This window comes from Lagenorhynchus albirostris, chromosome 2 (genome assembly GCF_949774975.1).
Source record: "Lagenorhynchus albirostris chromosome 2, mLagAlb1.1, whole genome shotgun sequence".
Taxonomy (NCBI): domain Eukaryota; kingdom Metazoa; phylum Chordata; class Mammalia; order Artiodactyla; family Delphinidae; genus Lagenorhynchus; species Lagenorhynchus albirostris.
In genome coordinates, this window is record NC_083096.1 from 53034609 (window position 1) to 53062227 (window position 27619).

At 41.9% G+C, this 27619-nt stretch overlaps 1 protein-coding gene across 4 annotated transcripts in view; it reads right to left on the bottom strand.

Annotated features, from left to right (window-relative positions):
• Window positions 1-27619, bottom strand: part of PAPPA2 (pappalysin 2) — a 285263-nt gene that overhangs the window by 54242 nt on the left and 203402 nt on the right. For 3 of the 4 annotated variants that reach the window (XM_060132723.1, XM_060132713.1, XM_060132703.1), the window contains exons 14-18: window positions 27267-27438; window positions 23575-23752; window positions 22180-22393; window positions 1779-1947; window positions 232-367 (exon numbers count right to left, since the gene is read on the bottom strand). In XM_060132723.1, the coding sequence (XP_059988706.1) occupies window positions 232-367; window positions 1779-1947; window positions 22180-22393; window positions 23575-23752; window positions 27267-27438 (869 nt within the window). Of the gene's footprint in view, window positions 1-231; window positions 368-1778; window positions 1948-22179; window positions 22398-23574; window positions 23753-27266; window positions 27439-27619 lie in introns of those variants that run through there. The other variant, XM_060132731.1, reaches the window with a different exon arrangement.

Genomic DNA, 27619 nt, shown 5'->3' on the forward strand with positions numbered 1-27619 from the left:
ACGTGACCAGACACTATGCAAATGGTTCAGCAGCGGCAACAACATTACACATGAGTGGAGGAATAAAAAAAAAATAAATTTGTCATAAATTTCATTTTTACTGAAGCAGCTAAGAGTCAACTTGAATTTCTATCCACTCCTCAGGGAGAACAATGGATCTGATTCAAGATCCAGCCAGTCCTAGTTAAGGATTACTTGGGAGCAGAAGTCAGCATCCCTTCCCAAACATACCAATCCTGTATCCCTGTTCACACTTGTACTCCACGAAATTCAGCTCCGAGGTGGGTGGTGGGCATTCCCCTTGCAGGTTCTCACATAACTTGAACTCCTCGGTCCACAGTCCCTCCTTCGTGCAGAGGATGGGATGCTAGAATATCAAAAGTTAAACATATGTACCTTATTGTTTTACTAACTTCTTTTAGAGTGGGGGAAAAGGTGGTCTGATTATAAATGGTAGTGTTCTCCAACTTCTAGAACCTGGACTAAAAGACAATATTGAGATAATAAACCATGTTGTTTCTGACCACCGCCTCCCCCGCCCCACCCCGCAAACAAAAAGTCAAGACAGGTTTTTGCTGTTTTGATGTGAAGGAATCATGAACAATTTTGTCATTAATAAAATTCATTAACAATGTGTTTTCCTTTGGATGTAAGGATACGGTGAGTTATCAACAGTAGCCCATGTATTCTGAGAGAGTTTTTGGAATTTTTTTCCCCAATGGTGTTGTTTTGCATTGATCCATTCATACTATCCCACAGATGCTGCTTGTGGCAAATGTCAGATTTTTTTCAATATGAGTTTGAGCCCGTAAAACTAATTCATAATTTTTCTGGAGGTGCTTTTTGCCTTTCTGCTTGAATGGAGACATCATAGATGCTTCTGATCTCACCAAAGTTCTAGTCCCTTTCTCCACATGTATGCTGGTTTGTGTAACTCTTGGCTTCACATCCCCAGCAATCACAAAGTATACTATAGGCAAACACAGAGAGTAGCACTAACTCACAAACCCCAAGAAAGTGCGATTTTAGAATTACAATAACTCTCCCTTCATCTGGCCAACTCCTTGACTCCTTAAACAATCAGTGCAAACAGATGTGTTGATTTCTAAGGGGTCTCATTTCATGGAGTATTCTTTTCAAATCTGTCCTGCAGTGTTTACCTTGGAGTACTGGACACTGAGATAAAGGCATGTTCCAGGAGAGCAGTCAAGGTCATTGATCTTTGCCTAGGAAGTCTGCTTAACTTCCTGTCTCGTGTATGTGTGTGGTACTTGAAAAGATTCTAAAATAAAATTGATTTTAGTCACATAACCGTGATAAGACTGTGGTTGTTGCTTGAGGCCTCTCACGCCAAAATCCTAGGGAGAATAATAGTCAAACAGCGCATTCGGCTTTGCCTTTGCTGAGGAATTCGTGTTTCTGTTCAGGACTCTGTTCTATTAAGAAAGTGTAATACCAGCATTTCTAGCCAAGTTAGATCAGAGGAAATCACACTGCCAAATCAGAATCCCAGCATTTTTGCAATTTACCCAGGTACCCAACCCATCAGGTTGTTCTTCTTATCCAAGAGGAAGTTCTGAAGTCAGGAGAGAATATTCCAAAAACGTGGCCTCTTCTGAATTCCCTATCAAATAATATCAACACCTCTGGTTAGAATCCCAGCTTGGTAAGGCCCTGCCTGTTGCAATTCATTTAGATCATTTCTACGGAACATTCTTGGATTGGTCACCAAGACTAGAGCACAACCTGATCCAAAATAAAGTTCAAGTCATCCTTACCCTTTTACTTTCCTCGTTACAGTTGAGCACACACTGGCTGTTGAGCTCAAAGCCGTTGGTGCATTCATACATGCCTTCAAAGACAGGAGATGGGGGCTCACACACCACTGGGACGCAGCTGCCTTGCTCCCAGATTCCATCTTCCAGGCACTGGATCTTCAGGAACTTGCTGATAAGACATAAAGCAAAATAGCCCATCAAAATCCCTCAAGGAGGTTATGGGAGAAGACTGGACCCTCAGTAACATGGGCTAAGGACTAGCAAATAGACAGGGGCAGTTGGGTCTCGTTAGCCAAATGTCATACCTCTCTAGTCTAATTTCTAAGTCATGGAAGTAAAAATAGTAATGTGCACATAATAGCAGTGATCACGTTAGCTGTTATATAGTAATATTTTGTATATTACTCTCCAGAGAGTTTTTATAACTATCAGAGCAGCACCTAGACTTTTTCAGTTGGGTTTTCATGAAGCTCTTCATCTTGGAGCAGTCTCACACCCAAGTGCACTTGGAAAATACCTGGTAGGATGGAGTACAGAAATGATTATCACACACTCAGGAGACTAAACGGAAGTCATTTGAGGATCATCAGTGTTAATATGGTAATGTAATCAATGAAGCTGCCAATATTTATTGGTTCTCCAAAGAGGGGAGAAGATACAGCAGTAGGGGTCTTCTTAAAACAGAGGCTCTTACCCTGAACTTCAGAAGAGCAAGAGCCTCACTGGAAATTACTATGGCCATTTTGTTTGCTTACAAGTCCATTTTTTTCTTGGAAAGCATTCATAGCTTTCATGAGATTCTCTGAGTAGACATGACTCCACAGTGTCCTGGAAGAACTGCCCTTCCTTCGCATGCACAGATGTGGCCTCCAACCAAAGAGACTGCATTTGTGGTGGGCAGTAGTCAACAGAATTAGGTTTTGCTGCTGCAAACTCCATCCCATTCCCCTTCTAACTCACTGCCAAACTGAAGGTGCTGTCCATTTTGCTGTTTTAATGCATCCACTTCTGATTCAGAACATAAGATAAGCTTGTGATTCTAAAACAGAAATAGTCCTTTGACCCCTGATTCAACCACATGGTGGCCTTAAATTTTTATTTTCCAGTATCATGATGTTCTTTTTAAATTTAAATATGCCCACCATCTACACACGTTTAATGGACTATCATACTTTTATGCAATGACCCCTGCATGCTTCTCCAGTATTCTAATATTATACTAGTACAACATTTATCACATTATTTTATACATGTGTACATGTCTGCCTTTCCCACTAGGTTGGAAGCTGCCTGAAGGCAAGGACTGTGTTTTATTCTTGCTTTTAATTCCCAAGAACTAAAAAAAAAATCTGTCTTATATTAGCCATTAATCAAATATTTGCCAAATTGAATTATTTAACCCAAATTCACAGTGTGTTAGGCACACTGCATAGCACATTATATATTTTAACAAAGTGAACCATCAGAGTTTCCCTAATGAAGTAGCATTATCATTCCCATTTTATAGATAAACATACTCAGAGACGTTAAATAATTTGACCAAGATCCTACAGCACAGAATGCAGCTGATTTCAAAAAATTTAAATGTTTTAATAGTTTAACATATTTTAACAATATCCACTTAGATGTTCGTGAAGGAGTATTTAACTTATTATTAAATAGTTATTTAGATTCATACCTTTATTCCCAGTAATATTTTAGGATAGAAATCTGATTTTATGACTGGAATTCTTTAGCATCATAGTTTATGTGGACATATATCTACTATCTGTTAATAATAAATACTATTTTTGAGCTGTATTTCAGGTGTTTGGAAAGACACCTACATACATTATTTCACTGAATCCCCCAAACAGCATTTAGAGGTAAATATTATTATCCACATTTTGGAGAAGGAAACTGAGCCTGAAAGATTTAAAGCTAGCTCAAAGATCCACAGTAAAAGCTGCAGAGAGGACTTGGACCCAGGTCATCCTGCTGCCGAAGCCTGTGGTCCTTCCTGGGTCAGATTCAGCTGCACCTCTTATGCTATACAATCCACTTTGAATATCAGTAATGTCTCTATCCTACTGAACAGCCCTTTATCCAGATGCCACATTTATAAGTGTGACCAAAAAAGGAAGATTCATTTGAAATTTTTACATTGAGTACTAAATTATGTATAGAAAATTTCACAGCTCAGTATACAGCTCAAGAAATTTTTACATGTGAATACATCTTGGTGATCACCACTCAGATCAAGGTACAGAGAATTTCCAGCCCCCGTAGAAATCCCTCTTCCCAGTTGAACCTTCCCACACCCCTGCAACCCACCCTCTTCTGACTTTCATCAGCTTAGATTCATTTTGCCTGTTCTTAAACTTTATATAAATAAAATCACACACTGTGTACTCTTTAGTATAAGGCTTCTTTCCCTGAAGGAAGATGACATTTTATTTATTTATTTATTTTTACATCTTTATTGGAGTATAATTGTTTTACAATGTTGTGTTAGTTTCTGCTGTATAACAAAGTGAATCAGCTGTATGTATACATATATCCCCATATCCCCTCCCTCTTGCATCTCCCTCCCACCCTCCCTATCCCACCCCTCTAGGTGGTCACAAAGCACCGAGCTGATCTCCCTGTGCGATGCAGCTGCTTCCCACTAGCTATCTATTTGACATTTGGTAGTGTATATATGTCAATGCCACACTCTCTCACTTTGTCCCAGCTTACCCTTCCCCCTCCCCGTGTCCTCAAGTCCATTCTCTGCGTCTGTGCCTTTATTCCTGGAAGATGACATTTAAAAATGTCTTCTCTAATCGATTTTCAAGGCAGCGTATGCAGTTCTTTTTACTATAACGAAGCTCATTTTTGTCCCTCTCCTAGGCTGGATAGTCTACTCTTTTTTCACACTACAGAGTTTATATTCTCCCAGGGACTCTCTCCTTTCTATCACCTCCCACAGATGAAATCCTTCCCCTACCTCTGCTGAACTGCCATTCCCCAGCTGGAGAGAGCAGGCAATACCACTGACACCAGGGGAGAGGCAAGGCTGTAAACCTTGCATGTCAGCATGGTCATAAAGGAAAACCCCTGCTTGGCCAGGACAACAATATTTTGACTTCATGTGGTATTTTTCTCTGAATTGGTTGGAACACTTCAGCCATGGAAACAGTCCTCCCTTTTCTTGCCCAGAGTGGAGAGCCATTCAAGAATGCCGATTTCATATATTTCCTTGCCAGTTTAATAACCTCAGGGAAGAGGGTAGAGAGATAAAATTTGGCTGGGGAAGAGTGAGTTGGCCGTTGCGGGTGGTACCCAGGTAATGTGACAGGCCCTGCACTGCAAATCACCAGTCATATCGGTGATAAGGAAGGGAGAAGGCTGTAAGGTGGCAAGGGAAGCAACACAGTTCACATGGGTGCCCCTGGACCCCAGAGGAGGCACTCCAGGAAGGAGTGGGGAGAGGCTGGGAGACAGGGCTGATTCCCTAGGAAATCCTGTTTCCTTCCTGCAGGGGTTCCTATGCCCCCTCAACCTCACAGATTCTCCTTACAGTTTCATCTCCCTTATACAGGGACTGTCTTCTGCATGTCAATCAACCAGATGACACAATTCAGGCCCAACCCTCAGACTTCTCGCAAAGCATTTGCTTGGTCAGTGTCGCTGGCTCCATGTCAATGACTGTCTATACCCACTTAGGAAATGACTCTTGAGATCCCATGGTATGGAGCTTGGCACTTGAGTGCCATGGGCTGGTTCTGGCCTTTGTTCAAAAAGGGACTGAGATTGTGGTAGGAATTCAAGGTGTCCTGCATTCCTCCCAGCTCCAGGAAATTTGGTTTCCACGTCGGGCCCTTGAAGGGGACTGAAGCCTATAGCAATGGCAGAACTTTAACCCCCAGTGGTACCAAAATTGCCTCTGCGTTTCTTCTAGTTTGGTGATCTTGAGGAGTAACCTCTGACCCTTATAAAATCATTAATGAAAACACTGCTTTATTCAGAATGGTCCAACTCCTTCGCATAACGTATATGAGTCAAAAGCTAAGAGACACTTGTTAAGTCATGAAGTGAATAGGTTTGCATTTCAAAGAATGATGGCATTGGATATTAGACAAAGCACACAGGCAGGCCCTCACCAGGACAGAGATTCTAAGACTTTTCTGATCGTCCAGTGCAAGTGCCTTTCACTTGAAATATTCTATTTACAGACTATCAGCTCCCTGTATTTTCTTTATCCCAGGGGAGTAAGAGAGGCTAAAATATCTCATTTTACAGGCAGGAAACTGCACATTAATAACTATGGGGTGAGTTGCTCAGTGTCACAGAGCAAGCAAGTCAAAGGCAAAAGCAAGAATAGAACTCAGAGTTTTGAAATCATAACATAACACCCTAACATGGTGTTGGAAACACCAACAATGGTTTCCAAATGACATCTGTTGACCAGCCCCATCAAAATCATGTAGGAACTGTATAAAAAACTAGATTGCCTACATCTCCTGGAACTGCCCTCACATTCTATATTTTTAAATTTGTCAGCAGTCTTAAAATGTAGCCAGGTTGGCAAACTACTAAAATCTATGCTACTTTCCTATGCTAGTAAAAATAAACCATAGGTGTAGAAATCAGAGAGCAAAATCACCCACCTAACAACACCGGCCAAAAGGCTGGATGCTTAGCAAAGACCAGACACGACAGTTACAGCCAGACAACTTGCTCTGTAAGTGGTACCATGAGGGTTTGGGGGTAGGGGAAGGTTTGTATTTATTTTCCCTCTAACTACTCCAGAGAAATCACCACCATTTCCAAGTTAGAAGATGCTTTTTCCAGTTTCCAGAACTTGTGGTATCCACCTAGTGCCGAAAATCCAGCTGTGCTCTTTCTGCTTCTTACATCATTGCCAGAAATAAAGATCTTGTAATCAAAACTTGGCTGAAAGTTTGATTGATGTTGCTTGAGGCACACATGAGTCTACCCCATCCTTCTATCACCACTGCAGGGTTTTCAAAAGTAATATTTATTTTCCATTGGAGAAAATAAAAGTATGATTGTTGAGTCCAAGGGAATTATCATGTCTTTACTGATCAAGGGCATCTGGTGTCTCCAATGAGTCGTCCCTCATGAGTAATAATAATAATAACAGAAAAACAATAAAATATTGGGCACTGAAATGCTAGGCATTGTACAGAAGGATATATATCTATATCATTTGACCCTCAAAACCATCCTGTGTGATAACGGGAGTTCCTGATTCCCTTCTCTCCACACATGCTCCTCTGTAATCATCCCCAGCTCAGCAAATGATACCACCATCTACGCCGTTGCCCAAATTTGAAACTTAGGAGACATCCTTGATTCTACTCTTTGTCTCAGTCTTACCTTTTCCCCAAGTGACTATGATCTTATTCAATCCATCAGTAGGTCCTCTTAGTTTTACCTCCCAAATATCTCCAGCATTTGTTCCCATATCTCTTGCATCTCCACTGCCATGAGCAGTAGCCCACGTTCCCATCTCTCAACTCCTTACTGGAGACTTCACTTCTCCTCTGGGCCCTTTCCTACCTAGTCTGCAAACATCAGTCAGAGGGATATTTTGTAAAAACAGATAAATAAATTAGAACATGTCATTTTCCTGCTGAGGACATTTCAATTGCTTCCTGTTGCATGAATAATAAAATCCAAACTTTCTCACTCACGAGGTCCCGCATGAGTTGGCCACACTTTCTCTGACCTCATCCTACATCCCATTCATCTTACTTAGTGTGCTTTGTCCACACCGGACCTAGAATCCCGAGCACAACTCAAGCTCTTTCCTGCCAAAGGAAGTTGGTACCATGCTCTCTGCTTGTGATGCTTTTCTTTTTGTTCTTTTCCTGGCTGGCTCTTCTTCTTATCTAAGGATAAGTTTTCCCACCCAAGAGCATCCTTATTTTACACCTCTAATGTTTTTGGTTTTTAATTAAAGCACCTGTGTATTTTTGCATAGAATGGATACTCTGTAATTATTTTGTGTGTTGCCTGCCTCGCCCACTGGGATGCCAGCTTGGTGAGGGCAAGACCTTATTTTCTATTATATCCCCAGTGCTCAGCATAATGTCTGGTACAGAACAGGTGCCAATAAACATTTGGTTCAATGAACGTATAGATGTTTATTTTATAGATGAACTAAGTAGGTTTCGAGAAGTAAAATAACTTGTCTGAGGTTACCTAATGGCAGAGCAGGGATCAGTACAGGCACACCTGTTTCACTGTGCTTTGCTTTACTGCACTTCACAGGTATTGATTGCACCTTTTACAAATTGAAGGTTTGTGGCAACCCTGTGTTGTCAGATGATGGTTAGCATTTTTTTAGCAATAAAGTATTTTTAAATTATGTACACTGTTTTTAAAGACATAATACTATTTTACACTTAATAGACTACAGTATAGTGTAAACATGACTTTTATGCACACTGGGAAACCAAAAAAGATTCGTGTGATTTGCTTTATCGTGATATTCGTGATATTTATTGCCGTGGTCTGGAACGAAATCCCCAGTATTTCCGGGGTATGCCCGTACCGTGGATCTGTCTGATGCCAATCCCTACGTCATAATCTGGAAGCACTAGTGTTACTAGAAATGGAGCTGCAGATAAATTACTTTCCTTTACTTTGTGCCTTTGTACAGAGTATCTCAAAGTCTCACCACACAGAATATCCCTAAAGATGACAAGGAGTACCGCATTTCTATTTCCATTACATAGGTTAGGAAACGAAAGCATTAATTGGCTAAACGTTTTGCAGGGCACGCGGTCAGTTTCTGAAGTGAAATTAGAAAGCTTCTTCACTCAGAGCATTCTAGGCCCTTGCTGCTTACAGTGTGGTTCCCAGAGCAGCAGCACGGAAACCACCTGGGAGCTTGGAAATGCAGAATCTCAGGCTCCCACCCAGACTCAATCAGAATCTGCATTTTAACAAGATCCCCATGTGATTCCTATGCACATTAAAGTTTAGGAAGTAGTTTTCTAGACCATTTTAAAAGACACGGTCCTCTACTCCACCCCAGACAGAACCATCAGTGCTTCCAAACTCCAGGCCAGCTTTCCTCTTAACAAACTGCAGACCTGGTTTCTCAAGCCAACATCCTAAATGGAGAGCAGCAGACTCCAGGCATAGCTAGTCCACAGCCGATCATAGTTGCTCTACCCTCGCTCACACCAGGCCTCCGGAGGCCCATTCCCGGTCCACTTGACTGGACAAGAAATAGTAATCGGCAGGATCGGCCCACCGGACACACGGGCTTTGACCTTTCATTTTTCCCTGACTCATAAAAATGCTTCTAACTTACAAAGCTCCTCTTCCATGTCAGAGTGAGCAACCTGCTAACCGCTAAAAGCATGTGGTCAATTCTACTTCAAAGCTCCACCCCTCTCTTCTATCTTTGATCTTCCTGCTGCTAACTCTTTGGTCTCCAAATTGGCAGATGCGGTAATGCCCTGGCCCTAAGGCTGAACCCCTACCTCAAGGCCGGGGCCACTTCTTCATCTATCATTGCCTAAACTGTCCAACCCTCAGCCTCTCTCACTTCAACAGCCCCCATTTAACCTCTTTTCTACCAGTCTCTTGGCCCCCCTCATGCATTCTTCACACAGCTGACAGAGCTATCTTCCTACTAAATCTGCTCAGGTTACCTCCAGACCTAAAAACATCCTGAGGTTTCTCCAATGCCTGCAATTTAAACCTTAACATTATTCTGCATAATTCTACATCTATTCCCTTCAGGGTGTGTTTGAGGAGCTGGCGATTACGCTGAAATGCAGGGGTTAACTGGGTCTAAAACATGGAAACCTTAAATAGGAATCTCTTACTTTCATTATCTTTCATCATTCAGTTGCAGCCTACCTTGGAGATGTTGTGGGTTTAGTTCCAGACCACCGCAATAAAGTGAATATCACAATAAAACAAGTCATAGGCATTTTTTGATGTCCCAGTGCATGTAAAAGTTATGTTTACACTATACTGTGGTCTATTAAGTGTGCAATAGCTTTTATGTCTAAAAAATGTACATGTATTAATTTAAAAATACTTTATTGCTAAAAACAATGCTAACCATCATCTGAGCCTTCAGTGAGTCATAATCTTTTGATCTGAAATATTGCGAGAATTACCGAAATGTGATGCAGAGACACGAAATGAACAAATGCTGCTGGAAAAACAGCACCGATAAACTTGGTCGATGCAGGGTTACCACAAACCTTCAATCTGTAAAAAATGCAGCATCTGCAAAGCATAATAAAGCAAAGAGCGATAAAATGAGGTATGCCTGTATTTGTCCATTCATATGTTCAGTCAACAGATATTCATTAAGCACCTAGTATGTGCCCATACATTACATTAGGTCCTGCTGTTGTAGAAACAAATATTAATACAATAATAAGGCCAGAAGACTAACCTGTGGGAACCCAAAGAGGGGCATAAGGAAGACTATCAGGAAAGGAACACTTAAAGATGGGTTTGTTAGAGAAGGAGAAGGACCTTCCAGGTAGAAGAAGCAGCGCATGCAAGAACCAGTGGTGTGAAAGGCAGTGTGTGTTTGAAGCCTTAGTCTAAAGTTTAAATGGAAAAAAAAAAACAGGCCTATATGTGGCCCCTGTGGGGGAAAAGAGCCTGGGTGGGACAAAAGTCTGGCAAAAAAGGGCCACAAATTGTATGAATTCCATTTCAGAGGGTAGGATCTCTCATTTGTAAGGAATCCTTTGGCTATCTTCATAAAGTCTCTAGTTGAAGAATTCTTCTTCTAGATATTGTTATATTCCTGTTCCTGGTCAGTCCAACTCACAGGTCTCATGAAAAGTGCTCACAGGATGTCCATACATTCACACCCTCACCTGCGGATTCACGAATCCATCACTGCCCATCATTGTTGCTCTTCCAGAAAGCAAAGCTCTTTACACGGCTCCTTGTCCAGAAGTCACAGCAGTGATAAGACCTGAATCCACTAAAGAGTTACCAGAACTTCTGGCAAGTTGTGACCTACATAATGACTTCAGAATTTACACAGGTGAACCCTGCATTTGCCTCATCCCTCTGATGTGGGCTGGAATGGAAAGGCTGATTAACATTCTCTTTGCCAGTTTTCCCCGAATGAAGAGGAAGAGTCAGAGGTCACAGTGACCTTCAGCAGGTTGTTAGTGGCTTCACTGGGTAATTCCCATCAGGAAGATGGTGTGTAGAGTGGTTAAGAGCAGATGACTTGGAATCAGGAGACTAATGCTCAAACTCCAGCTGTGGCTCTTCATATGTCTCTGACTTTTATTAAGTTACCTCATCTTTCTTCTCTCAGTTTTCCTATCTGAAAAATGGGGATAATAATAGCTTCCTTACAGGGTCCTTGGAAGATTTTATAAGTTAGTGTATATAAAGCATGTAGTACAATGACTGGTACATACAACGTTCAATAAGCCGTGGAAGTTACTCTCTCTCTCTTTCTCTCTCTCTGTGTTCCCTGTGTGTGTGTGTGCGTGCGCGTGCGCATGTATGAGAGATACAAGTGTGGAATGTTAGCATTCTACTCAGTCTTTCCACCCTACTTAAGTCTTCAGATTTTTGTCCCACCCAGAATCTTTCAGGAGACAGTTCATAAATTAGCTGGGCCTGACCTGACCTTATTAGTAAAGAAAAAAGGCAAGCTGTCAATCAAAATGCTAACCTGGTATGCTGAAGAAGGGCTTAGAGGGAGCCTGCGACAGGATGGGGTAGGAAAAAGGAAGTGTAGAAAGGGCATCAGGGAGAGAAATTGTGAGTTGAAGAACCTAATGGCTTATATATAACAACCCAGCACTTACTCATGCTAGATTTTTAAAATTATTTTTCCTGATTAATAGAGAAATCAGTGGTCAATATAATATCAGAGGAGAAAGGACAGTTTTACAAGACGCTCCCTAGCTTGGGATTGAAGGTCACAGGGAAAACTATAAGTTCATCAAATGCTCTGTTCACAGTGAAGGCTGCACGCCAATCACCAGAGCCTGTGAAGCCTGCAGCAGAGAGCTGGCCTGTGCCCAGGTGTGTGTGTGAGTGTCCAAGGCTTGGAGCAGAGGTTTAGTCACTTTCATGCCAAAAGAGGCTGTAATAAATTAGCCTAAATCTCACATTATCCTACAATGGCAAGAGAATTGAGGATTCCAAGGATAAACTTTGAATGTATTTACTATAAACACTAATTATAAAGCCAGACAATGTCTTAATGGAAAGAAAACAAATTTCTATTTCTCACAGATGCATGAGTGTACATAAAGATTACAGTGTGTCCCTTGATTGCCAAATCAGAGCTAACCTGTGTGTCTCTGTATACATAGGTTTAGCATCTAGTCATGTATGTATATGCACAGTGTTATGACACAGAACTTAAAAACTAGGTATATTATTTTACTGAATTTTTAAAATTACAAATCCAGGGTACTTAAGGAGTTTTAGCATTTGCCTCAACTGCATATTTCATTTCATTAGCCAAGTCTTTCTTTCCTTTCTTATGGTAGGATAAAATCAGTTGAACCTCAGAGAATCAAGCTATGGTTCAAAAAGATCAAAAGAGACTAAAAATTTAGGTAGTGTCTCCAGGACATGCCCTTCCCTTCTCCTCCAAGACCAGCCTGACTGTATTTGCCCACCCTAATTTTTGAAGTATGTCCAGCTCTATCTTGCTGACGATTTAATTTCCATTTCTTTTTCTCCACATCCCCCTTTTTCCTTTTCACGGTCCACTTGAAGCCACTGTAGTATTTGGATAACTCACACTGGGATGAGATGAAACATTCAGAGGGGGTTCTGATTGGTGGAGGGAAGTACATGTATTTTTTTTTAATTTAATGAACTTTCTCTTTTGATGTGTGTGTTTTCTTTATAGACAGGGGAAATGCACTTCCCTACCGCCCTGGTAACTGAAGACCTATACTTCCCACTTGGAATGCCACCTTCAGTCTTTCTGGTCTCTATGTTGTTTTTCTGGGGCAAAGGAACCAACCACAGGACGGGAAACAACAGCCCCTGATGAAAATGTAGCTGAGTGTATTCCTTGCTAAAGAAGAAGATTAGCTGTTAAACACACCAAAAGCAACATTTTACAAGGAGTATTAACCTGCTGGAAATGATGATGATGGTGATGATGATAAACAGCAGCTACTTCTGACTTGAAGTTTGATCTAAGAACTGTGCTCAGTTCTTTATATCTGTTGTCTCATTTAATCCTTAAAAAAATCTGTAAGTATCCCTCTTTCCTATTATCCGTCTGGTAAATAAAAATAGTCATGTTCAATAGAGATCAGTGACTTGAAAGGTCAAAGAGCTAATAAATAGCAGAGTTGGGATGTAAATTTATATCTCACTAATGCCAGAAGCTGCGTAATTAACCACTAAGCAAAGAGATAAATCTTGGACAAAGGAAAGACTTCCTAGAAAGCTGACTAAATTTTCTTCTTCAGACATTTTAGAGAAGTGCTTAATCTTTAAACTCAATTCTAGAAATCCTTAAAAATGTACCCAATATTCTGTCTTCAAGAAAGATCTAGATCTAATCCTCTCGGGGGTGAGTGGAGAACAATTCACCAAAACCCATGAAGAGGAAGAAATAAAACCTTGGCTATTCATTTGGATCAGAAGCTCTCCAAGTATTACCTACTAAGTACTGCCTACTAAGATCTTGTCCGCGTAGTATTTGTGTTTATAATATATTGCTGCTTCTTTTTTTTCCTGGTGGCAATAAATTTCATGTATCACTTCTCTCAATGGTGTTATACCAAAGTGTTAAATCTCCTCATTAATTCTGTTGAGATAGAAAATAAAATATAGACTTTTAGAGCTGGAAGTCACTCAAGATTTTCCATTATTTTTCAGAGGTGGAAAAAGAGGCTCAGAGAAATGCAGTAATTTACCCACGATCAAAAGCCTTATTAGCCAAGAGCATGGGCTTTGGAGTTAGAATGGTTTTAGCACCATATATTGGCTGAGTGATCATGGGATGACTACTTAACAATACTCTGAGTCTCAGTTTCCTTATCTGGAAGAGGGGATAATAAAGTACTTAAATGTATTAGTATTATATTATATCATTATATATTACCATCTCATATTATTCTCCATTATACTATTATTTTATCATATAGTAAAATTTATCTGTGTCATAAGAAATGAATGGGGTAATGTATGTAAGGTTCTTCACACACACAGCACATAGTGATGAATCATCATTATCATCATCATCATCAACCCAACAGTACAGAGTTGAGACCTTATGTGTTTTAAGTCTCTGCCACACTAAACAGTCTTCCTATGTGTACAGAGATGGGTCAAGTACACACATCTAGCTACAAAGCCCTCTCGCACCCTCCCCCCAGATCAGATCAGACAAACCTCACTGAAGGGTTTTACCAACCAAACGTTTGTCAAACAATAAATAGGCACAATGTAAGGCCTATTTACAAGGTTGCAGTCTGAACCTACATTTGTGCTTCTAGAACTTAAGTAGATTTATGTTCTTTGGAAAAGTGACCCTCAGAAGGATGGCTATTTACAGTTACTCTTAAAAAGGTATTACTACTACAGTACCTTTCAGATGGCATCTTGATGAATGACTAACTTAGAGGGAGAGGCTGTCTAAGTAAAGTTAGAAGGTTAGGACAATTCATAATTTAAATTAATTATGAGTCCTAACGAGGTTAGCCTAACCTTCACACATAAAGGTAACACCTAATGAGAAAAAGGTAACCACGGGAGTGAAAGACAAGGGAGAATATAACACAGTCTTTTTGATAAAATATAAGTCATACACACTTATTTTAGCTCCCTGGGAAGTCAGGTTAATGAAACATTAACCTGATTAATGTGATTAATGATGACGTATATGTGGAAGTAAATTGCATGGAAGGAAAAGAAAGGTGTGTGTGTATTACAAAATATGAATAAGAAAGAACTCCTGAAACTATCTAAACATGGCAATTTCTTTGAAGTTACCATTGTTTGTATTTTCTCTATTAACTCCAAAAATAAATAACCCTCAAAGAGACACATGAAATCTGGCATGCAAAAGTGCTGCTATAGTAATTTTTTTTTTTTTTTTCCTGGTACGTGGGCCTCTCACTGCTGTGGCCTCTCCCGTTGCGGAGCACAGGCCCTGGACGCGCAGGCCCAGCGGCCATGGCTCACGGGCCCAGCCGCTCCGCGGCATGTGGGATCTTCCTGGACCGGGGCACGAACCTGTGTCCCCTGCATCGGCAGGCAGACTCTCAACCACTGTGCCACCAGGGACGCCCAGCTATAGTAACTTTGAGAAGAGGAAACGTTACTCTGGATAGTTTTCAGAAAGTCAAAATCCCATGACTGATATTGTTCTTACACAAAGAAAGGTTTGTGCTTCTAGATTGTGCTTCTTGATTTTGGCTGCACATTGGAGTGACTTGGGGAGCTTTGCAAAAGACTAATGCCTGGGTGCCACTTCCAGAGATTCTGATGAAAATGGTTTGGGGTTTGAGCTGGGCATTAAGATATCTGAACTCTCCCCAGGTGATGCTAATGTACAGACTGGTATGAGAACCACTGTTTTGGTGAGCTTGTTGAGAGGGAGAGGTCTAATCCTTTTTCTGTTACCACCAACATGTACAGTTTGCCAATCAAGCTTAAATGTCAGTTGAATAAGTGAAATTAAAACTGTCTCTGGAGAATGACCATTCTTTCTATGTTGCTGAGACAATTGCTAGAAGAAAAACAGACATAATATTTTTAAGGGTTCCTTCCACTCTAAAGCACTTGAAATAGAAATTTCCATACCCTCATAAGGAAAAAAAAAAAAACACCCTCTTTCCTGCACCATTTTTAGCATCAAATTTAACATTAAAATCCTATCATGAATTTTCTAATAATTCAGTCTTTTCATCCATTTAGAAACTATTTATTGAGTACCTACCAATAAATGTAGAAGCCACTGGGCACATGATGCTAAACAAACATCCATGGCCTATTGGACAGCTAATCGAACCATTTCTACTCAGTGAGATAAATGATGTTGTCAGGGAAGTTTTCTGTGCAGTGGGAAACCATGGGAGGGACACTTCCTACAGACTGGGGAGATCTGGGAGGCTTCCTAGACAAAAATCACACTTATGCTAAAAAATAGGGGAGTAGGAGTTAGCCAAGCAAAAGGCCACTGTCGGGGAGAGTTCTAGCCAGAAGGAACAGCATGTTTGAAGGCCCAGAGGCATGCTAGCCACGGTGTATATAAAGAAGTAAAAGAAGGTCCAGAGCATTAGAGCCTACAGTACAGAAGGTGTGGTGTGTTACAGCTGGAGGGAAGTGATCTCTCAGGGAAGACAGTCAGCGACGAAGCTAGGTAAGCCAGGCCCAGCTAGATTATGCAAGACCTTGAACATATTTTAAGTTTAAGCTTTTTTATTTTCTTAGATGAAATAGCAGAAAGGCTTGTCATTTAGTTTTATGCAGGGGAATACTATAATTGGACTTGAGTGTTTTGAAGATTATTGATGCTGCAAAGTAGTGAATGTATTGAAGGGGGAAAGACTGGAGTTAGAAAGATCAGTTCAGAAGTGAAAAAGGATAGTGATCTGTCATAGAGAAATGGCAGCAGGGATGAGGAGAAATGGCCATATCTAGGAGTCAGTAAGATGATGACACTCAATGGAAGTTGATGACTGAGGGTGAAGGACATTCGAAAGTTTCAGGTTATGTGCAGGTCCCTGACCTGCCCAACCACATGGAACACAGAAGGATGTGCAGATTTGAAAGAGATTATAATAGGCTCTGTATTATATAGTAAGAGTTTGAAAGGCAGATCGGATTTCCCAAGTGACTGTATCTGTAGGCTGTTGTCCTAATGGGTCTTATGGTCCTTACAGGAAGAGACTAGATAGCAGGTGTGGTTTTAGGAATCATCAGCATGTGGAAGGTAGTCGAGGCTATGGGGTAAATGATCTTCAGCCCAGACAAGTGTGCAGAGCAAGAGAGAAGAATGAGCACAGAGACACCAATATTGAAGAAATGGGCAGAGGAGAAAAAGCCAGAAGAGGAAATTGAGAAGAGCCAGAGAAGAAGCAAGAAAATCAAGGGAGTGAGATAGAGCAGAATCAAGGAAAAAGTCTCAAGGAGGGTCTAGCCAACCATGTTGTAATGAAGAGCCAGTCTCCACCTTTGATGTTTGACTCTGATGGCTTTCAAGCCCCATCATATCACACATCTGAGCAAGCCTGTAAGAAAGCCTGGGTGCTTCCTCTTTTGGCTTCAGCAGAAAGTTCAAACCACGCCAGGTCCTGTTCACATGCACAAACCCTCCCCCAAGCCTCACCCCCTAACCACCATACAACTCCAGACCAGTCTCCCTTCCCTGATTGCTCAAGCCATTTGAAGATCAACTTGGAATTTTCCCCTTCTCTCCCCTGAAAGCCTCATTATGTGAGTAATACATCTTTTCATACTCTCTTGGTCAATGTGTGGCATCATACTTTCAACATCCAAACCAGACTTGGGTGGGAGGGTCCATCCTATCTCACAGGGTGACCGTGACATAAGCCAACTATTCTCACATAACATAAGGTCTAAAAAGAGTCCCTGCATTTGACAGCAGTGGGGTCCATGACAGGCTCAGCCTTAGTGGAGAGATGGGAATAAAACCTGAGTGTCAAAGTGTGAAGGAGGGAGAAGATGGCAAGATGGAGACAGTGAATACAAACAACTCTTTCACCAAGTTTCACTGTAAAAGGGAGGGGGGAAGCTGTGGTAGCTGGAGGAGGACATGGAGTCAATAAAAGGCTCTGCTTGTTTGAATTTTAACATAGGAGAGACCCGAGCACAATTAAAGAGAAGTAACCAGGCGAGAGGAAGGAAGAGGCTTCAGATGTAGGAAAGAGGAAGGTAAAGTGATTGAGAGAAATTCTCTAGAAGGGGTACAGGATCCAGAGCAAAGGTGGAGGAGTTCATAATTCATTTTATTTAAAAAAATTTTTTAAATTTATTATAAAATATGATTATTTATTAAAAGAATCCCAAACTAGAAGACAAAAAAATCTCGCTGAGTCAACACCACTTGCCCAGAGTATTGACACTTTGGTGTTTTTTTTCTAGTTAAAAAAAAAAAAAATAAGGTTTTTTTGGTTTTTTTTTAACTGAAGTATAGTTGATTTACAATGTTGGGTTAGTTTCAGGTGTATAGCGCAGTGATTCAGTTATACATATAATACATAAAGAATATATATATATTCTTTTTCAGATTCTTTTCCCTTATAGGTTATTATGAAATATTGAGTGAAGTTCCCTGTGCTGTACAGTAGGTCCTTTTGGTCATAATTCATTTTAGACAGTGAGAAGGGGGAGAACATGTTTGGAGGTGTCAATTAGCTTGCACACCTGTGGTCAGACCTTTGCGCTTTAGGGAGTGAGGTGATCTGCTGGAAGTTAGGGAAGAGGTGTTACTGGAGGAGAGGAGGTCTGAAATAGCCTTCAAGAACAGAGACAGTGTTTGTCTTCAAAACACAGAAGGATCTGGACACAGGATGGAAGGGTCACGTCCCTGTCTTACTGCCATCTTGGAGTGCTGGTCTCCGCTTGGTTTGCCTATTTCGAAAGATCTGTCTAGTTTTCTTTTATCGCTCTCTGCCTCCACAAATTGGCTATGATCTCCTCCTTCTAGCTCACGTCATTATTTTTTTAAACTGTTTATTCATTTATCTCATTATAAAGTCTAGAAAACTTAGCAAATATAAACAAGCAGAAAAAGAAAAGTTATATTCCCTATAAATCTACTACCTAGAGAATACGACTATTAATATTATAATCACTTCTAGCTTCTGAAGAAGGATGATTAAAAACATACCTTTAATATGGAAAATAAGGATTGTATCATTTATAATAACTATGTTCTGCTTTTATCCACTTATTGTATTGTGAATGTTCTCTCATGTCTTTAGTATTCTTCTAAACATCTTTAATGGTGACAGGATATTTCATGATACGCCCGTATAATTGTATGGCTGTACTACATAATGGGCGTTCATTTTGTTTTATTGAATTTTTTGTTACTCTCCTTCTCAACTTTTCCCTCTGGAGAATCCATACAGTTTGGGTGATACTGACTCTACCCAAGACTTCAAGGCCAGGTCCTTGACCAAGGCCAACACCATTGCATTTTCTTGTCTTCAGGAACTAGAGTCAGTGTGAGCAGTGTCACCTTCACATCCTGGGAAGAAGGGGCAATGGATCCAGGGGCCAGGAGAAAGGGCCTACCTGTAGTCCATGTCCTCTCCTATGCTCCACTGTAAGAAGGAATAATGTCCATGAAAGAGGGAACATGGAGGCTGTGTGCTCCTGAGGCCAGAGCCTAGGTCTTACTGATATCTTCACTCCTAACCCCTAAGCTGGCATAGAGCGCCCACGTGAAGAAGTGCCACCTGCAGCTGTGCCCTCCCTGCATCCGCAAGTGCAATGGGACAAAGCTTAAACAGGTTGGATAGGAAGAGAAAAGTCAGATGCAGCATTTATCTTTCTCTATTGAAACAATATTCAACAGACTTGAGAAGAAGCAGGAAGGCAATGTACTTGGCTGATATTTTGGTAGTTGTTTCCTTCTTTTAAAAAGAAATGAACAAAAAGTAATTTCTAGCATATGTATTGAACTTCATAGTTTATAAAACACTTTCAGTACATTACCTGCTTTGGGCCTCAAAACAATACTCTTGGGTAAAAATCATTACCACTCCTCACGTCAAGGAGGCAAAAACCGAGACACGTGGATGTGACATACATTGTTCAGGGTCATGCAAAGAACAAGTGGCAAATTTGACCATCTAGGAGGTTTTTCCACTACTCAGAGAACTGCAGAAGACTAGCATGTGGCCACTCTGTCTGGGTTAATCTCCCTGTTAACTTCTCTCAACTTCTTCTCCCCCTGCCTGCATGTCCTAGAAAGAATTTTAGGGCTCCATCTGTACAACTCTGGGCTCCAAGCAAGGAACAAGGCTGACATAGTTCGTTGGGTAAACACAAGAAGCAAGTGACAGTGATTTACTCCTGACTTGCAAACTTCTGATTACCAGTCCACTGCTGGCTATGTAAACAGGTGTAAACTAAGATTAAAACCAGTTTATGCAGTGCAGTAAATAATTTAATCTCTCCTCAGCATGGTGCTTGTGAATGTAAATGTTTAAGTCCAAACCGATGCTGATGCTGTGATGCAAGCTTCCAGTTTCTCAACCAGAAAAGAAAGCTGTGCCTTGTGGGCCCCTGCTGGGGCAGGGAAGCCGGTGGAGGCAGATATGCAGACGCAGCAGGAAGCCCATCGTCATGGAGGAAGCCTCACTGTTCCCAAGGCAAAGCTCAGCCATGGGCCCAGGGGAGCTAGGAATAATGCCTCCACCTCGAATTCCTCCTGGTCCCGAGACTTTTCTCTCTCCCTCCAGTCTTCATTGCATTGTTCTGCAGACACCTGAGTTGGCTCAGGTGTGTGAAAAGTGAGGCAAGAAGAGAAGAAAAAAAAGCAAGAAAACAGCAGCCTTCAGGCTGGTTGTAATGCCATTCTCACTGGAAGATGACCTGGGTACTCACTACCTGTCAATGCATGCTGACGCAAATTGATCTAGACCCTATGACCATCACGTGCAAATGTGTTTTCAGCTGCCAAAAACTGTTGACGATACCTGCTAGAGTCACTGAACCAGAATGCCGCTTCCTATGAATTTTTCATCAGTATTTATTCATGTTCTAATTAGCCAGGCTCTTGCCTCGGGCTGAGATCTTGAGGAGGGGACTTCCCTCTCCCCCTCCCAAATATGATCTTGGGTTTTCTTGGGAGTGGAAGGCTCCCGGCAAAGCCGAACTCAATCCACCCCATATTGAGATGGCTGGATGCTGACTAGAGAAGGGCGAATTGGAGCCAGAGAGTAAGCTTCCTGTTTTTCTTTTGCTCCCTTAGAGAATTCTAGCTTACAATCAAAGTTGGTATCTCCTGGAATCACTGGTAATGCCATGGCTGGGATTATGTCAGTTCAAAAAAAAAGTCTTTAAAAACATACCTACTATGATCAGATTTTGAACTAAATCCTGGGTAAGAAATAAATCTGATTTTCTCCTGTACTGACATAATTTATGGTAGGAAAATAATAGTTACTATTTACTGAGTACAAGGAGTTTCTTCTTCTGAAAGCTTTTTGTTTGTTTTGTTTGTTCGGAAAATGTTTCTTTTTCTGAAACCATTTATTGAGCATTTAGCACAAACCGGGCACTGGGCTGAATATGTATTATCTTGTTTAATCCTCAACTGAACACTCTGGTGAGGGCATTATCCCCAGCTTACAAAGATGAGACCCAAAGAGTTAAGTAACTTGCCTGAGGTTACTCAGCTAATAAAATGGGGAACAACTGGGATTTGAACCCCAGCATGATTTTCTTTAAAACCCTTCCTCTTAAATTATGCAGTAAGCTTTTGTTCTTTCTGATCCACCATGCGTTCAGAAGAAAGGCTCTCTTGGTTTCTGGGTCTAGGAGCGTATACACACAAAGTCCAGGAAAAAGAAAGCAGAGAGACTATAATTACAATATTAATAGCTAATATGTATTGAGTTTTATGCTTTAAAAATAAATTTACTGACTCATGTTTTTTTGTTTGTTTGTTTGTTTTTGCGGTACGCGGGCCTCTCACTGTTGTGGGCTCTCCTGTTGCGGAGCACAGGCTCCGGACGCGCAGGCTCAGCGGCCATGGCTCACGGGCCCAGCCGCTCTGCAGTATGTGGGATCTTCCTGGACTGGGGCGCGAACCCGCGTCCCCTGCATCGGCAGGCAGACTCTCAACCACTGCGCCACCAGGGAAGCCCCTGACTCATGTTTTATACATACTAATTTATTTAGTTCCTACGTTATTATTATTATTATTATCCTCATTTTACAGATGAGGAAGAATGAGGCAGAGAAAGAAGACTTCCTGGCATCACATAACCAATAAATACCTGAGGTGGGGACCATCCCAGACAATTTCTCCCACAGCCACAACCATAATCCTCCACCTGTCCTGATGAGGATGTTCTAGGACACAGTTGGATTCGGGTGATGTGTGTACTGCTTAAGAAGCTCATAACACTTACTTTCAAGGAAAATAATAATTAGGGCAGAGATTCTTTTAAAAACACCTAGATGAGACTGTGGAATCTCCTATGAGAAAGAATATCTTTATAGAAAGCATACTTGGCCAGCCTGCCTGTCATGACTGGGGAACACACCTGTGCAGGTGAAGAGAGATTATACAGAAAAACAAACACAACAAACAATGGACAACCCAGAAGGTCTTAATATTATTTCCAAAACAGTGGTCTAGGATTTGCAAATGAAGGAACAGGAGCAAGGTACAAGGGTAGAGAGAACTGCAAAGACCAGGAACAATCCAACTTACTTCCTGACTTTATTCTCCGCACTTCCCATCACGTAGTAGCCCGGTTTGCATTTGTATCTGCAGATGGAGCCCACATCATGGTTGCCCTGGAGGCAGTGAGGCAGGAGCAAGTTGGCGTTCGGGATAACAGGGGGAACATCACACTCCAACTTGCAGTAGGCTTCAGGGAGAGACCAGAGCCCATCTTCAAGACAGGTCAGCCACGGGCTCAGTCCTGACTCCAAGAAAGAGAAGCACAAGATGCTCAGAACAGAGAGTCCAGAAATAAAATACTAGCAGAGAGAGTGAAGACCTGTCAACGTACCGTCATTCTTGGAAAGTCACGTTACTCTTTGTGGAGCAGCTTCTCTAAAACCTCAGGTCAAATGTTTATCCTATATCTTTGTGCCCACAGAGCGTCTACTGTGCTCTCTTATACAGCACAGAGGTCAGAAAGCTCTTTCATGACCTGAATGAAAGGAGGGCTACCAACAAATCATTACCTCACTTCCTCACTATAAATAATAAAAATAGAGTAGTGACAGTATTGTGGAAAGCATTATAATAATACTAGATGACACTTTTATTGTGCTCATTATATGCCAGGCACCACTCTAAGCATTTTACATGTATTCACTTGTGTAAACTTCAAACCTCAAACAACCCTATGAAATAGATACCATCATTATCCCCTATTTTGCAGCTGAGGAAATTGAGTTTAGGTAACTTGCCCAAGCTAGTAAGAACAGAGGCAGGGTTTGTACTCAGGCAGTTTGGATGCAAAGTTCTGCACTTCAACACCATACCGTATGCCTCAACGTCATTCATGGTTTCTCCAAGTGCAATCCATGGACACCCCACAGTAGCATCACCAACCCACCTCAGACCTACTAAATCAGAATCTGTCAGCATGAGGCTCAGGAGGTTGCATTTGTAACAAGCCTGCTCAAACACTGTTAGGCGCACCTAAGTCCAGGAGGTAAAGAGCAAGATGTGGGGTCTTCATCTCTTCCTAGCAGTACAGCTCATGTAACTATGCTCTCATCTCTAAAACAGAACGAAAAGCACCTAACTCATAGGATGGTTGTAAATATTAAATTTAAAAATGTGAATGATAAAGCGTATCTGGATTATTAATATTATTAGAAAACTGTTAGTTGGCTTGACTCCAGAGGACATAAAGTCAAATAAAAATGGGAAAGTCTAAGTTTTTTCCTTAATGAGATCTTGAGTCAGGGCATTCTGGGACAAGGAATGGTATTGCCCTTTGGGACTTTGCTTGTGTTATCAGAAGAGGGTGATACAGCAGAGCCAAATGGGAAGGGCACTGGGGTGAAGAAAAGATCCCCAAAGTACCCCCGAAGAGAGAGAACCTGAAGAGAACTTGCATACAGCTCCTGGTTGGCCAGACAATACCTTGAAGCTTGGCTGGTGGGACACAGGAGATGGAGCAGCGTTTCAGAAAGTTTGTTCCCTCTGAGCAGGAGAAGTTTGCATAGTTCACCAAAGACTGGTCGGGGACACCACAGTCAAGGGGCATGCAGCTCACAGCCCGGTCCCAGTGCCCAGAGGAACATGTGAGCAGAATTTCCTTCTAGAAACAGAAAATTTTCTGCTGTCAAGGTGACATAAAAAGGCTTATCAAAACAGTTTCCAGGCTTTGAAAGAGTCCTGATGATTATTTGTGCAAATGTTCACAACAGGCAAAATTAGTTTGTCTTTCTCCCTCTTTATGGCTTACTGTCTTAGTGTACTATCTCACACTACCCAGGTATGCTGCTAATGAAAGGCAAATGTTAGTGTAAGGGAATCTTTAAATGAAGACACTCCTCCAGGCCAACTCTTGGCTATCCTCCACGTGCTTCTCCAGATCACTCTCTACCCTTCTCCACCTTGCCCGGGGATGCTGGCTCCTGGAGATTTCATGCCTCTGACTTGTGTTTGGTTTAGCACCCAGGGCAACAGTGGCAGGAGACTGGAGAGGGAGAGAGGCAAGGGGGGTCAGGGTGCTGATCCTTGCTACTCCCTCCCTAGGGCTTTGCTGTAGGTTGGCTGCACCCTTTGGCAGCGATCTCCACACACCTCCTGCACTCTCTTCCCAGGGGTTCTGCTAACTGCTCTCTATAGTCAACTCTTCAGGCCTACAGGGGATATCACCCCTTCACCCTGGGATTCTGCACCATCTGCTTGTAATTTCCTATATCCTGCCCCCACCTTTAGAAGTGGCCCCTTTACTGAAGTCCCTCAAATTGCCCACCTTTGAGTGTGTCATCTGTTTCCTGCTGGGACCTTTACAGATAATGCTACGAAACATAATTGTCTCCTCTGAGAATGGTGCCTAGGCTTTAAGAACCGCTGAGACTTAATGCATATGAGGCATCTTTCAAACTTTGTAGTTAAGTTTGAGAGATTCCAGCTGTTTCCCTGGGCCTGCGGTTTCCGTAGGGGAGCCCTAGAATTCATCACCATGAAATAAACGAGGAGACATTTTTTGAACACCTAGAAGGGCCAGATTCCTTACTAGGTTTGGATAAACAAGACCCTCAAGGAGCTAATAATCTACCAGCAGAGCAAATCATAGGTTGAAACAATGTATCAGAAAACAATTGAAGGGGGAAAAAGGGAAAGAAGGAGAAAGAGAGAGAGGAAGGGAGGAAAGAAAGTAAAAAAGGAAAATTCTGGAGATATATTTTTGTTATATCCTACTTCCTTCTGTAATGATTTGAGAGAATATAATACAAAGACTGCAAATGATAAAGTGAAAGAAGTAGAAAACATGGACCAAGGAGAAAGAAAATTTAAATTGCTGTTAAAAAAAAACACAGCGATATAATATATGCATGCTTGTTTTGTGGTGGTGAGATAGCACTACAGGGGCTGGAGGAGGGATTGCCCATACTTGGGTAGGAGGGAGAGGGTTTGCGGGGAGGTGCACAGGGTAGGTAACTCAGGAACTGGCCTTTGAAAGATGAGCGAGACTTCCCATCAGCAGAGGGGAAGCAGGGAGAAGAAAGTATTCAGAGTGAGGGGAACAGGAGGAGCAGGCACTCAGAGACCTGGATGCTCATGGCTTGTTTGGGAAAAAGCACAGCCGTCATTCTAGCCAATGGGTTACCAAAAGTCAAAGGGAGAGTGGGCAGATTCCGCGGCTCAGCCAGCCATCCCACCAGGAGACCACAGTGGCACCGAAGCCAAAGGTAAAATGACTGGTGAAAGCACCTGTCACCCCTGACACCCACTCTTGGCTGGCTGCTCCTCCCTGCTTTCCAGGGGTTCCCTGTTGCCTGCCAGAAGAGCCCAATTCAAAGCCAGACACATTTTTCTGTTTAGTTTAAGTTCTTGTGTCAACAAAAAGCAAATATCCCCACTGTCTTGTGATCAGGAGCCAGGATCGTACAATCTGTTTAGTGGGGCCAGCCTTGGGTGACAGGAGTGGTCAGCTGGAAAGCTGTGCTTGCTGACTCCACCATTTGGTTGGCAAAAGGTGAGCTCCCACCTTCCTTCTCCCAACTCTGTCCCTGCCACACTGATCACAGCCTGGAAGACTGGCTCGAACCACAATGATCACTTCAAGAATGTCTCTCAAACTCTGCATATATTGCCTGCTTTTTCTCCTGGCTTCATTAGGTATTAACCATTTTGTCTTGAACTTGTTCCTAATTTTAATGAATTGCAAACACCATCTTTTCTTTTCTCCCCTTCTTTACCGACATCACAAAAATGTATTTAGTTCCTACATTGTTTTTGTTCTTTTTCCTTCTTTCCATCTCTTTTCTAGTGTGAGTTAAGCTGAGTTAAGGGCAGGTGATAAGAGTTCTGCCTTTCTCACCAAAGCATCATAGACCAAGGAGTTGGTGCTTCAAGGTATGTTAAACCTGTCTCTCTCTATGCAGAACCTAAACCAGCTGAAACCAAAGATTGTGTCTTTAAATCCTGACCATGTCTAAGCAAGTAAAATTCTTCCACAGATCTACAACCTGCTAAGCAGTCAACTGGTACAAGATGAAAACAATTCCAATCTTCCAAACCATTGATACCTGACTAACCAATCGTGATTCCACTCTTCCCTCATCACACCTCATCTTCCTCAACTTCTTCTCAAGCATCATTACCTTTTGCCTAATGCATCCTGTCTCAATCTCATACTGTGCTCATGTTTTCTAATGGTTGATTTCAATTTTCAAGTTCCTCTGTAGAGTACTGAAAGCTCTCTAAAGGAAAAATGGAAAATAAAATTCTTAGTTGAGAATACATTATCACGCTCATCATAATGGCAGCTTTGCAGAGAGCTAGGTGCCTACCATTTTGCTAGAAGCTGGTAAATTATGTCTAGTCAGTCATCAAAATAACCCAGTGACATAAATCCTTCTGATTTCATTATTTTACAAATGTGGAAACAAACCTAAAGTGGTTAGTTTCTTTTGTGTGTTTGTCTTTACCTAAATTATACACCTACTAAACAGTGGAGTCAAAATTTCATTCCAGGTCTGTCTCTCAAACTACACTCTTCATTAATATATTCTACTACCTTCAGATCACCTTGAAATCTTCAAGTGGTGCATGGTAGCTTGTAGAAATTTGGAAAATTCAGTTAAAGCCAGAATCATGATATAACCCCCACCTCAGTAACAGAAGGAAGAAAATCAGGCTCTTTCCTCCAGTCTTCTTGTAAGGAGGGCTGGTGGGGGCAGGGAAGGGGGCTGGTGCGTGGCAGTCAGACAATGAACCACAAACAACCTGATTGCAAACTATTTTGCCTGCAAATTGTGGACAGGTCTAAACTGCAGCATTCCCATTTTGAAGCCGAAAGTGGGGGTCATAATTTCTGACAGGAAGATAAAAAAGCAAGGGAGAAGGATGGAACAAGTGTCCCTGTCTACTGCCCACCTGGAGAGAAATTGACACCCTAGTTAATGGAAACTGCACCTGTTCTTATGTATACCTTGCATTTCTATAAAGCCATGCTTCTCCTTGCTTGTTAGATTCCTCATTTTTCCTTTCAGATGATTTAGAAACATGCGCCTTTCCCCCATCCAGACAGGGGGAGGAACATGCCTACTGTCCCTCCCCAGGGGCTTGGTCCTGATGACCACGGGTTTCCAACTCACCTGCATGGGCCTGAGGTACTGCCCATTGCTGGCCTGAAGGTCAAACCCCCTTTGACAGGTGATAGAGCACTTCATGTGACCTGGGCCACCAGAGGTACAGTTCACCACATCCGCGTGATCAAGCAGCAATGGCACACAGCTGCCCTGCTCCCCACAGGGCCGATGGACACAGCTGGAGATGACAGAAACAGAAGTATCTTAAACGGACTCAGAACTGATAGGCAGCAGCAAAGGCTTTGCATCTCCCTCTGGGAAGTGCCTCTAAACCAAAGAGAACATTGTTTCTCCAAAGTCTACATTAAATTCATTACTTCCTTCTATGTGACCTGGAACCACGCAACATAAAATGAACA